A 12,535-nucleotide genomic window follows, 5' to 3' on the forward strand; every position below is an offset into this window, starting at 1 on the left:
GCCTCCACGAATTCAACCAGTCCTTTACTGGTGGGTGTCTGGTTTGTAAAACACTTTTCTACTGCATACAATGCTAAAACAAGGAAGTCTAGGACATTTGTCCTTCTGCGCCCGTACTGGTTTCTCGGTGTGGAAAGCTTGCTTCAAAGGGTCGTTGTAATTTTGAGTTACTGTTGCAATGTTCTCCGTGTGACTATCTAATGTCCTCTCAGCAGAAACGAACGTGTGTGGCTTTTTAACATTTTCCTTATCATTCTTCAACTACAGTCCTAGCTCTGAATTTAACAGTCTTCTAGATCCGTTCCCACCAAAAGAATAACCTTCCAGGGTGCTTTACCTCTATTCATGCTCTTTCAACAGAGAAAGATTCCCCCAGGTGCACGGTTGGGTCTGCAAGTTCTCTTTGTCCCTGGAAAAGTCTACCCAAGTATCCTGCCACCACCAGCCATGGACTTCACTGCCAGCATAATAGGCATTAACAGTTATTCTATATCAGACTGTATTACCATTGTCTCCAATCGGCACAATGACCCTGCAAGGTCGTTGTTTTCCCATTGTACCAGAGACAACTAGGCTCTCAAGCAAGGGTCACCGGCAAATCAGAGAGAAGAGAAATGCTTCCCTACGTGGTGCCCTGGGCATGAGGTGGGACCTGGGAGCTCAGCCCAGGAGCAGGATAGACACCTGCAGAGGGGGCAAGTAGGACAGCAGGAACACAGAGGAAGAGGACCTGGAAAAGAGGAGGGAACCAGAAAGGCAGGGAGGGGGCAGAGAGTCTGAGGAACAGAAGCAGGGCCAAGGGAAAAGAAACTCTCCATGAATAAACGTTAAATTTCCTGGCCTTGCTAATCAAAATAAGGTGATTGAAGACCAGTGACTTCCTAAGCGGCAGCCTGCCTGCTCTCAATCACCCAGGCTCTCCTGCAACCAGAGATTTAGAAGGCAGGAGGCCAAAGACGCCCCTCCCTTACGGGCCCCTATTTCCGCTCAATTGCTTCGGTGGGCCTTCAGAAGGCCTGGAAAGCTCAGCCATGGGGTATGGTTCTTGACTCATTTTAATGAAGAAAAAATTTCCTCTAGGAACAAATACATTTTTAATGAGCCATTTTTCTGGCAGATTAAATTATTTTAGTAGTCACACCAAGTATATTAATCCTTTCCCATCTGTCGTTGTGCCTTATTACAAATTCAAAAACATATTAAGAGCCCCATCACCCACCATCCCAGGGAAGTCATTAATTTGTTCACACAAAATTAGGATTTACACATAGATTTACCCTTGCCTCTCAATGGTAATAAACATGCCCAGGCAACAGGAATTAGGAAAGTCGTGGGGTTTTCCCCTCCGACCTAGCTTGCTCCTTCATCAGGACCTTGTCACGGATTATCTGTGCTGCTAGAGAGAACGGACGCTATTAAATTTAACTTCTGATTCTTCTCGTTCTATTTGAAAAGCGATATGCTCACTGTAGAAAATTTTGCAAGCGTAACGTTAAAGAAGTCTAAGTTTGAGGTAGAAAGAAGGATCAGGTGATCACTGTGAACCCGCAAATCCCAGGATCGGAAGGGCCACCTGCCAGGGCCTGGCTCACTGCGAAGGAAGGAAGGAGAAGACGAGCAGCTGAAGTGGCTGCTGTCTCAGCATCTCCAGGCCCTGAGCACCCCAGAGCCCGGGATTTGGGAGTGGATGGCAGGCCTGGGCCTTCTTCTTCACCTCTGGCCCACCACACACTGCCTGGCATGAGACCGGGGTCAGCCTGTGACCGTCCCGCGCTCTTGCCAGCCGCCGCCTCCCCAGATCGGCTCCGGGTTGGGACACAGAGACGAAGAACAGTGAGCACCCCCTGAGCCATTCCGGAATCCAGGTGCGGGTGGACTCGGAGTAGTGCCGCCGGCCCCCTCCTGCTCACCAGGGGACACGGGCTCTCTGGGCGTGTCTGACAGCTGAACCACCTCACTGCACACAGCCGTGTGTCCAAAGCTACACGCGGAAGGGAGGGAAGGAGGCGCCTTCCCTTCTTGCTGCCCACTTCTTGGCCCTTCGCAGAGGGTGCCTGGGAGGGGGGGCTCCCCCGCGGATGTGCCCGCGGACATGGTGTCGACCCCGGCCAAGAGGGAGAGAGAAGGCAGCTGCTGTGAGAGGAACTTGAGGCTGCTCCCCAGGAGCTCAGTGAGCCCTGTTCCTATCACACTCTGCATTTATCTCCTTGGGAATGTTTTCACTTTTGAGTCCTTTTCACCGGGAAGCAAGGAGAACCGGAGGATGGGAGGTATTTAAAACGGAAGAGGAAAACATGGTGAGGCGGGTGACGAGCAACTCACCACACACGTCACGTCACCCTGCCTCTCTTCGATGCACTGCGCGTTCACGCTGCAAGGATTCAGCTCAGGGTTTCTGCAGCTTCTTTCGGTTTTGCATCCCCTCGTCTGATCACCCGTGTACCCTGGTTTGCAGGGCCCACAGCGGTAAGATCCCTGCAGGGAGCAAAGATCGGACGGTGAGCCGGCGGCTCAAAACTGCGGGCAAAGCTCCCGCGATCGTGTTCACTTTCCTATGTACCCGACGATGCCGAGATGACGTGACCCCCGTGCCTGCCTCTCCACGTACGTGTCCATCTCATAAAATTGTGGGAACCCGGAGGAAGACACCGCCAGCCTGGAAGCTGCAGCGAGCTGCGCAGACATGAGGCTAGAACAAACCACTGTCACTGGCCTGCCAGCTTCAGTGTGAGGACAAAGGGGGGAAAGGCCTGATGGTGCCGGGGAAGCTCTGGGAGGTGGAGTGAGAATTTATTCTGGGGACAAGGGAGGTGGTGTGATTGAAAAGCAGGTTAGGGGGGAAAAAGGGCTTTTTTTAAACCATTCCTTTGGCTTTTTTACAACTGAGTGACAGAGAACAGGTGCACAGAGAAATGTCAGTGGCCCTGCCCCAAGTATTCTCGGTGAGCGAGGCAGCCATGGAGGTGGCCTGGCAAATGAGCTCTCAGCGCCACGGCAACGGCACCGCCAGGCCAGCCACGACTTCATGGTTTCTTTAAACAGCTTGACTGAGATCAAATTTACATCGCATGAAAGACACCGTGTGAAACCTACAGTTCAACGATCTGGGTCACTGACAAACTCCTACTTGCCACATCATAAGGGTGTCCTTCAGTGGTCCTTCTTGGTCTATGAGCCTCACTGGACTGCTCCGTGGGGCCACTTCTTGCCTTTTCTCTGCTCCTGCTCTTTCACCTCTGCCCCTTCTTGAGGTTCTCTGCAGTTCTACTTTCTAGAAAGTTCCACTGTCTAGTTTCCTTCCCCGAGGGTGGCTTTAGTGATTCCCTTTATGTCAGTGTCTCCCAAATCTATACCTGCACCCTAGGTAAGACAGCCCGGGGGAGAAGCAAAGAAGCAACAATCCCCACCGGCTTCGAGGCAGCAGACTGTGTGAACGAGAACACGGGCTCTGCGGCCAGACTGGAAGCCTTAGGAGATGCGTGGCCCGGGCCCCATCACTTTTCCGTAGCCCAGTGTCTTCAACTGTAAAATGGGAATCACTGTGCCTATTGACAAAGTGATTGTGAGGATTCAAATACGTGACTTGTTATTTATAAAATGTTTTTACATTCAAGGCAACTAGGAACCTAGAGGCGGAATAACTTTCCCAGGGACGTCAAGTTGGAAGCCGCCATTCCAAAATGGAATCAGTGGCTCTCTTGTGGACAGTTTACTGGGATACGAAACCATATCTAAATATATACATTTTAGGCCCCCTCAAAGGCTAAGCATTTTAATACAAATGACTTTTGAAAAGACTTCTACAAATCATGAATACTATTTGGGGATTGTGTCATCACCAATAAAATGCATCTTCTGAACCAGATACACTCAGAAGCTCTTCACATTTTTAAAATACAAGAACGATGTTTTATTCAATAAATATTTTTCTGAAAGCCCAACATGGCAATTTTGGTTAAGGTCTGCCACTTATAAAATTTTTCTTATATAAAAATTACTTATCAAATTACTCTTACATGAAAAAACTCTTTTTCAACATAAACTTTTATCTTCATTTGCCAATCAAATATATTGTGCCCATCTGTTCTATGTGTGTTTTGGGGTTATGATTCATAAACATACACTTGTTTGAATAACTGATCTGCTTTGATAACATCATCCATAAAAAATGCTTACCAAAGTGTTAATACAGATAGAATTGAGAACACATGCTCCGTTTCGACACTCATCAATGTCGGTGCAGACCTAGGGCAGAGAAGTGTAAAGACATACTCAGTTTAAGAAGAAGTGCAAATAAATTTTGCTTTGTTTTGCTAGCTTTGTGTGAAGGCATGGAATTTCAGGTACGATGCTAACAGGAGCGTCACTTCCGCCACCTCCTTGCATTTGTACGGATCTGTACTCCAACTAATTTTAAGTGATAGTTGCCAACCTGGTATTTCAAGTTGTTCAGAAAACACAGCTGGTATGGTTAATCTGTGCTACAACCTTTTTACTCAGGAAGATTCTTCTCTATCCTGCTTGGTACTCCATGGACTTCTATCTGAAGATTTCTAGCTTTCTTCAATTCTGGAGAATTCTCAGCTTCCTCCTGCTCCTACTCTTTCAATTCTTTGGAACCACTATTAAACCAATATTAGACTTTCTCATTCATCTCTTCTTTTGACCCTTAACCTCCTTCTTGTTCATATTTTCCACATCTTTCTCTGTGCTGCATTCCGGATGACTTCCCTACATCCACCTCCATTCTCTACGTTCTCTGACAGCTGTCTTGCCCGTCTGTTGAGTTTTGTGGGTTTGTCTGTTGCTTGGTTTTAAGCGGGCTCCACGCCCAGTGTGGAGCCCAACCCGGAACTTGAACTCACGACCCTGAGATGAAGACCTGAGCTGAGATCAAGAGTCGGATGCTTACCCGATGGAGGCACTCAGACGCCCCCCTCACCCACTGAGTTTCAAATGTCAATGATGACATTTTTCAGTGAATAAATTTAACTTGGCTATTTTTCAGAGTTGCCCTTTTTTTTTTTCTCATGTTGTCCTATTTTTTAGTTATGGTATCTATTCCTTCCTTTTTCTCTTTATCCCTTCGAATTGTTCTGTAGGCATCATGTTTCCTCATGATAGCTTCTTAAGCAAATCACCATTTCTGTTTGTGAACCTATCTTTGGTGGCTCCGTTTTCCCATGTTCCACTGGCAGTGAGTTTCAGACTCTTCCCAGGTGGTATGGTGTTGGCATTAGCCAGGGCCCTGGGGGTTTTACTGCTCCGGGGCTAGTTCTTCATTACTGTTCCGGCCTGTACTCCCACATTACACGAGTAAGGCAGATGTGGAGCTGCTGACAGTGTGTGGTAGGGACCTGGGGCTCTGATTTGTTGTGGGCAGCTTTCCTTTTTGTCAACCATGTCCCAGAGAGGACATCCAGCTTTCTTGTCACTAGTGGGGGCTAGCAGTTTTCTTATCTCCTCCTCATGGGTAGGGTAGCTCTTTGAGGCTCAGGTCTTTAGGAAGGGGTGTTGGGTCTTTCTCAAGGTCCGCATAGGTGCTCAAACCCCAGATCCCCACTCCCAGGGGACACCCAGCCCCCACCTCCTGTGAGCATGAATTTGTTGAGCTGTGGCAAGATGGCTCCCTTCTACTTCAGTTCAGCCCACCACACTTCTGGAAATCTGACTAGCTCACATAAAGCACCAGTTATTTCCTCTGTCTCTTTTCCTTGGTTTCGTCTTGGAGGTTTTGTCTTTAGAGGAGAGAGAGAAAAACTCTGGGTCATCACTCTAATAGCTTCTTGTCACTCCTGTGTCCAGCTTGCCCTTTTTTCTAGTCTAAAAAAGGATGCCCTCTAGAATCCTTCCATAGGTGGCTAGAAAATCATGAACCCCTGCCCTTCTTCAAACCTAATAATTTCCCTAAGGTAGTAAAATATATTTATAGACCAACCATTTTTAAGGGCTGAAAGCATCAAAAAGAGTTTCACAGTCAGTCAGTTAAATAATGGCCAGGATATAGTAGTACATTTGGAAATAAATGGAGACTGTCACAAAGTGCTCGAGTGCTTTATGGCAATTTATAGCTTACATAGGAAGAAGGGCGGTTTCCTCAGGGGATTACTTCTACTCTTGAAATCCTCTCATCTCTGAAACAGCTTCTTATCAGCAACAGTGACTCTATAAAAGTGACCTAATTTTTCAAAGCTTTTATTTGTTTCCCTGATTCTCAAGTTATTCTGCAGGACAAAACGTTCAGTGGCTCACAGAAGAGGCCTGAAATCACACCACATACTTAGGGTTACCCCACTCACTGTTTTCCTAGCGATACTCTGTTATCCTGATTTAACAGCTTCCTCCCTACTAGACATTATGAACATATATGCTCAGAAATGAGTCGGAAAGCGTCCTCATTTGCCCTCGGGGCACCGTGACGTTCCGCGTGGCATTGGCTGTTCAAAGAGTAGTTATAATGAAAGAGGTGGGCGCAAACCAAAGTTTTTTGGTTGGTAATTCAGATTTAAAAAATAAATAGACCATCACTTCAGCCCACCTGCTTGTTTGACTTGGCAAAACTGATGCCGACACCCTGTACTATGGGGCCGGTGAAGCCCACGGGGCAGGCCTCGCACCGGAAGCCGGGAGCCAAGTTCACACAGCGCACGCCTGGGTAGCAGGGATGGTATTTGCACTGGAAAGGAAAAGAAAACAAAACAAAACCAAAGTCTTAAGCCACACAGGGAAAACACAAACTTTCTTTCATCTATTCAGACGTGCTTGTTTACTCAACTCCCCATTTGTCGGTGACCAAAATGGTAAAAGGAAAGAAAAGCTTCTCGTTTTATAGTTACCCACAGAATCCCAGACACACACAGTCGCCTTTTGGTGGGGTTTGCTCTATCACAGAATGACGGCACAGCCGAGTGAGAAGGTCCTTCATGACCACCAGTCTACCTCCCAGTGTCAATTCCCTGGTATTCTACCTTGTAATTTAAAAATCACCATGACAGGACAGTGCTCCTGGACTGCTTGTCACCTGGCTGTTAGAGGACTCCAAACACACTACTGAACCACCTTCTCAAATGAAGAGGTCCAGAGAAGACTCAGCCAGGGTACTTGTGTTTCTGGTAAGACGTGGTCTGTCAGGGTCTGGGCCTGCCTTTATGCCCTATCAAGTCCGTGGCTTTCCAAAGCTCTCGGAGCCTAGGAGACTGGTTCTTTTTTTTTTTTTTTTTTTTAACCACTTCAACTAATGTAAAAAACATGACCATTTCCTGCACTTTCAAAAGGAGGAAAATTCCAGCTCACAGATAGAATCCAGATGCAGTTCTGTGAAACATGCACGATGGTTCTCCAATAGAGGGTTTACTACAGACCATCTTAATTGCTTACTACCCGAGGAAGTAATTAGCTGAGTGCTACCATGAGCCTGCAGGAGCTGTGGGTGTGTCTGTGTGTGCATACGAACGCACACCTAAACTCCTTGCACGCACCTTGCCCCCTTCTTTCTCCTTCTAGCCCTCCTCTGGCCTGGGGGGAAGGGAAAGGCATATTCTGGTGGTCGTCTTGCTACCTATGTGAACACTGCTTTGGGACCGGACTAAGGACGGGCTAACCATGCCCTTGAACCAGCCTCCTGCATTGGCTTTGCAAGCCGGCCGAACAACCTGTGTTCGCCGTATGTGTCTTCCTTCAGAACTTTGATACTTACGGGTTATAGGACCTCCTCCACGGGTCTTGTGGGTTTAAGATCCCCCTCTGCATTTCCAATTTAGGAAGGCTGAAGAAATTAGTTGCAAGCCCTGAAATATACCCTAACACAGATCTTCCCCCTCCCACATATGTAGAAGGGTAGAAAAATCAAAACTAATGCTGACTGCATCGGAGAAATAAATTGGTGTTGGAATACAAATGTCAGCACGGTAGCAGCACGGCCCAGGCGACAGCTGGAGACAGAGACGGGAGATATAACGAACGCAGCCACAGCACTGTGTGCCTCCTTCGTGCCCCTGCTCGTGGTCACTTGTGCTCTCTAAGGGCTCATGACGGTGTAGTTTTTATGTCACCTGGAGGACACCCCGAGTCATCCCTTAGTCATCCACCTGGCTACAGGGTGTCCAAGATACTTAGGGATCCCCTACCCCATCGAGTTGAACTCTTACCTCGTCGATATCAGAACAGGTGATCCCGTTTCCGGTGTAGCCGTCAGGGCAGGGCCCACACTGGAAGCCGTCTCTGGTGTCCGTACACCGGACGCCGCGGAAGCAGGAGTTGGAATCACAGCGGCGCACGGGAGGCATCGGGGACGTCGCGGGCGCTGGGGGTGCCGGGGGCACCAGTGTGTTTGCGGTTGGAGACTGAAAGCTGAGTGGACCTAGAGAAAAACAACAATCCATAGACTTAGTGACCACCAGAGAAACACAGCTGATACAAAATGAAACCTGGTTTCCCAACGAGCTCCCCCTTCCCTCCAACTCTGCCAGTCGCCCAGAAACCACGGTCCAAGTAGCGTCCCCCCAGGCCCTTCGTCCATCCTCACCTGCCCGTCCAACTCAGAACAAAGCAGTTACTGGAACAGCACTTACCGCAAGCCTGGCACTCCGCTACAGTGTTTCGCAAAAATGTCGTTTCCTTGACCTTTAGAAATGGGAAGGGAAAAACAAGATGGAAAAGGAGGATCTGATACATAATCCAGTAATGAAAGAATTCACGTGTAGCAATCTAAGTAAACACTTCTCAGGGGGGCGCTCAGGTAGCCCTCGACGGCACCCTCTCTGCTCGGAGCCGTGATGTTTATCCCACCTCTGTCCCCCATCTCCAGAGCCCTCCTAACAGACCCCCAGGGTGGTGGGCACATGGGGCCACCTGAGGTCTGCCTCCTGGCCCGTCTCCCCGCCTCTGCAGCCCCTGCAGCCCCACGAGCTCGTACGATGAGCTCTCTGGCAGGACTGGGGTTTTCTGATGCGGTGTCCTCGTCGTTACCTGCTGTCTCAGAAGATCCTTCACCTCTCCCAGTAGCTGGTTCAGTTGTGTCATTTGCCCCAAGAACTGCCGATTAAAGTCTCCTGTAGCAACGGCAAAAGGCAAGGAGCATTCAGCCACTAACAGACGCTCCTACGGCGGCTCAAAAACAAATGATTTCCCGGAGAACCATCATGACAAATACCTAGGGTACAGGAATTTAACTTGGGGTAATTCGTCTAATTCACCTAAAACACGATAACGATGCTGCTGGCTGTTAGCCCAAATTCCGAGTTATAAAAATAAAAGTGCGATGGAGATATTTCTTGTCCTGGACTTTGGTACAAGAACCTGATTTCTGTAGACACATCCTATTGGGGTGCTCTGCCGAAGTCCACCTTTCAGTGATGGGACCCAGTGCCCTCGGGGGCTGAGGCTTTATCTGGATGGATGGAGGTGTGCCAACTGCCCAAGAGCCCACACCTGTGCTTATGGTGGCCAGGGGCTCACTCTGCTGTAGGAAGCAGTCTTGCAGGCTGGCCACCTGGAACAGCGAGCCTCTCACCACCAGCTTCAGCTCTTCCAAGTAGTCCTGGAAGAAATCACATTCATACCACACATTGCTGACACTGCCCAAAAGCCAACGTGCTTGCATATTCACACAATTTTCCTAACAGACTAACTAGCCCTGTATCCTTGGACTCTGACATCTTACATAATTTTGTGGGTTTGATTTTTCCTAAAACTGCCAGCCCCATCCTTTTGACGGAAGCAAATGTGGAAGTAGCCAATAGCCTAGGAACATGTTAGCATCCAGCTTGGCCTGAGGGTTCATCAAGGGGGATCTGAGGAGAGGAAAGGCTTTGCGTTTCATGGTAAACAAGTTATTTTGTGGCAGGAGCCTGTTCAGAATTGTCTGGAATTTATTTATGGAGTTTAGACCGTAATAAATAAGATACTGATCTCAATTTTAAACACTATTGTTTTTAGCATGTCTTAGCTCCAGGTTTTAGCGAAGTCTCTGATCGTCTTGGGCTAGGAGAATGAATAAACAGTACATTCTATGGTTATTAGGTAGCTGGAATCATAGTTTTACATTATGTGTTGATATCAATCATTCTGTGTTAGTCACAAGATCAATTTCCTCACCCCTTTATAACTTTTTAATTGTACCATTATATACTCATGACAGAAAAGCTTTTGTTAATTGCTAATGTAAAGTCATCATCCTTATTTTAAAAATGAGGATGCTAAGGATTTTCAGAGGAATTCTACTTTTTATTTTAGCTAAGTTATGACATATGCAACATGTGTTATATAACGGATATTGTTTCAGACATCAGGCTATGAGCTCTATGGAGACAGGGCCATGACTATTTTGCCCGCTATGCTTTTCCCTAATGCCTAGAATATACCTATTTGTTAATTCACTGAATTAATGAGGTGACTATGAAGATAGAGCACTGTAGTCTCTGATGGTCAAAGGACTTAGAACTTTTGAAAAAAATTCCAGTAAGCAGTTTCTGGTGACCTGTTGTGGCTGACTCCTGGCTTTTACAAAGTGACTTATTTGGTAGTAGACACCAATTTCTGCAATGACAGTGATGCAATTTCTATCATTCTGATTATTTGGGCTACTTTGGGGATTCAGAAATAAAGTTCTGTATATGTCTCTAGTCACTGTTTTTTTCTACGTAAACATGTACTAAGTATACAAACATCTTTCTTTTTCTGCAAAAACAAAACGAAATCCTTGGATTTTAGCTTTCTTGCAATTTCTGCTTGAAGACGCTTCCTGTTTTCCAAGCACAAAATTCTAGTATCAGATTCATAGTTTTTATATTATTTTGTATTATTTTATATTTTATATTATGTAAAACTCCTCAGCATTCCTAGTTGTAATGGATATTATTATTTACACCCAGCCTCTTAGTACAAAGGGCTCAGAGCAGCTTGTAACCAAAGCACATATAATAAAATAATAAAACAGAAATGCAAAGTGAGGCTTGAGGCTCAGAAAATAATATTACGGGCCATAACAGATGACTACAGTTACTGATTTTGGCACTGACTTCCACATCAGATAAAATTGAGGAACTATGACCAGTTACAGTTAAAATTAATGGAAAGGACAAAGAATGCTAGGAAACAAACTATTCCCTAACACAGAATTTTAAAAGAAATACATGTGGCAGTTTCTACGGTAGGTACCATGATATAATAAAAAAAAAAATATCATCAACATGGCATAAAACAGACGACAGAGGTGACGGAACCTTTAAGGCCTCGTGGAACTAAGTTGGCAGTAAGGTCCTTTTTGTTAGGGATGCTCTAATGAGACCTGCGAAAAATGTTGTTCCTAAGCCCTTGGCAGTTTCCAATCATTCTTTATCACTTTTGTTAAATAATATCATTATAGAAAGATTAAAAATAGATCATCCTATCGCTCTAAGATTTTGTTTTTGTTTTACGTTTAAGTCATCTCCATGCCCCATGTGGGACTCAAACTCACGACCCCACGATCAAGACTCACATGCTCTACCAACTGAGCCAGCCAGGCACCCCCCTAAGACTGTTCGATTTTTGCTAATCCTTTCCAACTCCACAATTATGTCCCAAAAGTCTTCACTTAGCACTAAAGCAGCAGCTTTCAATTTTAGCTTCCCACTAGAATCGGCATTTTTATTTATTTTTTATTGTTTTAATAATAATTTATTATGTTATGTTAGTCACCATACAGTACATCCTCAGTTTTCGATGTAGTGATCCATGCTTCCTCGTTTGCGTGGAACGCCTGCGCCTTGCCACCACTTCTATACATTCGATTCAGTTTCTCCTGCGGGGGGGCCTCCAGCAGAGTTTAAGCACCAGGTGATTCTAAGTACGCGGCCAGACCCCTTCCTGCCCTCGGCCTATTCCTCTGCATCCCCTGAGCCTGGCAGCCCATCTTTCCACTTTGGAGAATGGTTTGTGGGTTCCTACCTGTGCCTTCCTCTGGAAAGTCCTCAATTCGACGGGCTCAGGACTCTGGGAGGAGCGGGAAAAGGCTCTGGGGAGATTGTGCACAGAGTCCACCTGGGCGCAGTCCACATAGAGCTCCACGGAGCCAGCCCCTCGCTGCAAGTTGCTCAGTCTCAGGAGGACCCTGTGCCGCCTGCCGTCAGCCAACTGCAAGTTGTTGAAAACCACCAAGTGAATCTTCCCGTCATTCTTCAGGTAACGGAGGATGGCTGCAACCAAGCACAGATCGGTGAGTGTGAGATAAGGAGAGTCGGGGGGAGCAAGTCGCTGCTCGACAGCCTCCAGGTCCCAAGGCTGGGTTACAGGAAAGAATGCAAGTCAGCCGGAACCGGACATCTTCCACATCTTAAGTGCCAGGCGTTGTTCTAGGCACTGGTAACCCACCGTTACTGAGGATGCTCTGTGCGCATGAAAGACCGTAAGTAGTAAATCTGAAAATACGCTATTTCAGACAGTGATAAGTACGATGAGCAAGCAGAACTCATCGAGAGTCTGCAATCCAAGGAAGCTCCTCGACACCTACCTTGATTTACCAAACATGTACTGAGCACCACCCTGGGGGGCTCGG

General features: G+C 46.9%; 1 protein-coding gene across 1 annotated transcript in view; it reads right to left on the reverse strand.

The window, feature by feature from the left end:
- The window catches only part of THBS4 (thrombospondin 4), a 40,856-nt gene that overhangs the window by 12,401 nt on the left and 15,920 nt on the right, over positions 1 to 12,535 (reverse strand). The window contains exons 3-10 of the mRNA XM_045796389.2: positions 11,929 to 12,176; positions 9,430 to 9,538; positions 8,968 to 9,050; positions 8,571 to 8,622; positions 8,148 to 8,359; positions 6,539 to 6,676; positions 4,177 to 4,245; positions 2,323 to 2,475 (exon numbers count right to left, since the gene is read on the reverse strand). Of these exons, the coding sequence (XP_045652345.2) occupies positions 2,323 to 2,475; positions 4,177 to 4,245; positions 6,539 to 6,676; positions 8,148 to 8,359; positions 8,571 to 8,622; positions 8,968 to 9,050; positions 9,430 to 9,538; positions 11,929 to 12,176 (1,064 nt within the window). The remainder of the gene's footprint in view (positions 1 to 2,322; positions 2,476 to 4,176; positions 4,246 to 6,538; positions 6,677 to 8,147; positions 8,360 to 8,570; positions 8,623 to 8,967; positions 9,051 to 9,429; positions 9,539 to 11,928; positions 12,177 to 12,535) is intronic.

The sequence above is a fragment of the Ursus americanus genome, chromosome 5, assembly GCF_024610735.1.
Source record: "Ursus americanus isolate L20-20 chromosome 5, mUrsAme1.1.p, whole genome shotgun sequence".
Taxonomy (NCBI): domain Eukaryota; kingdom Metazoa; phylum Chordata; class Mammalia; order Carnivora; family Ursidae; genus Ursus; species Ursus americanus.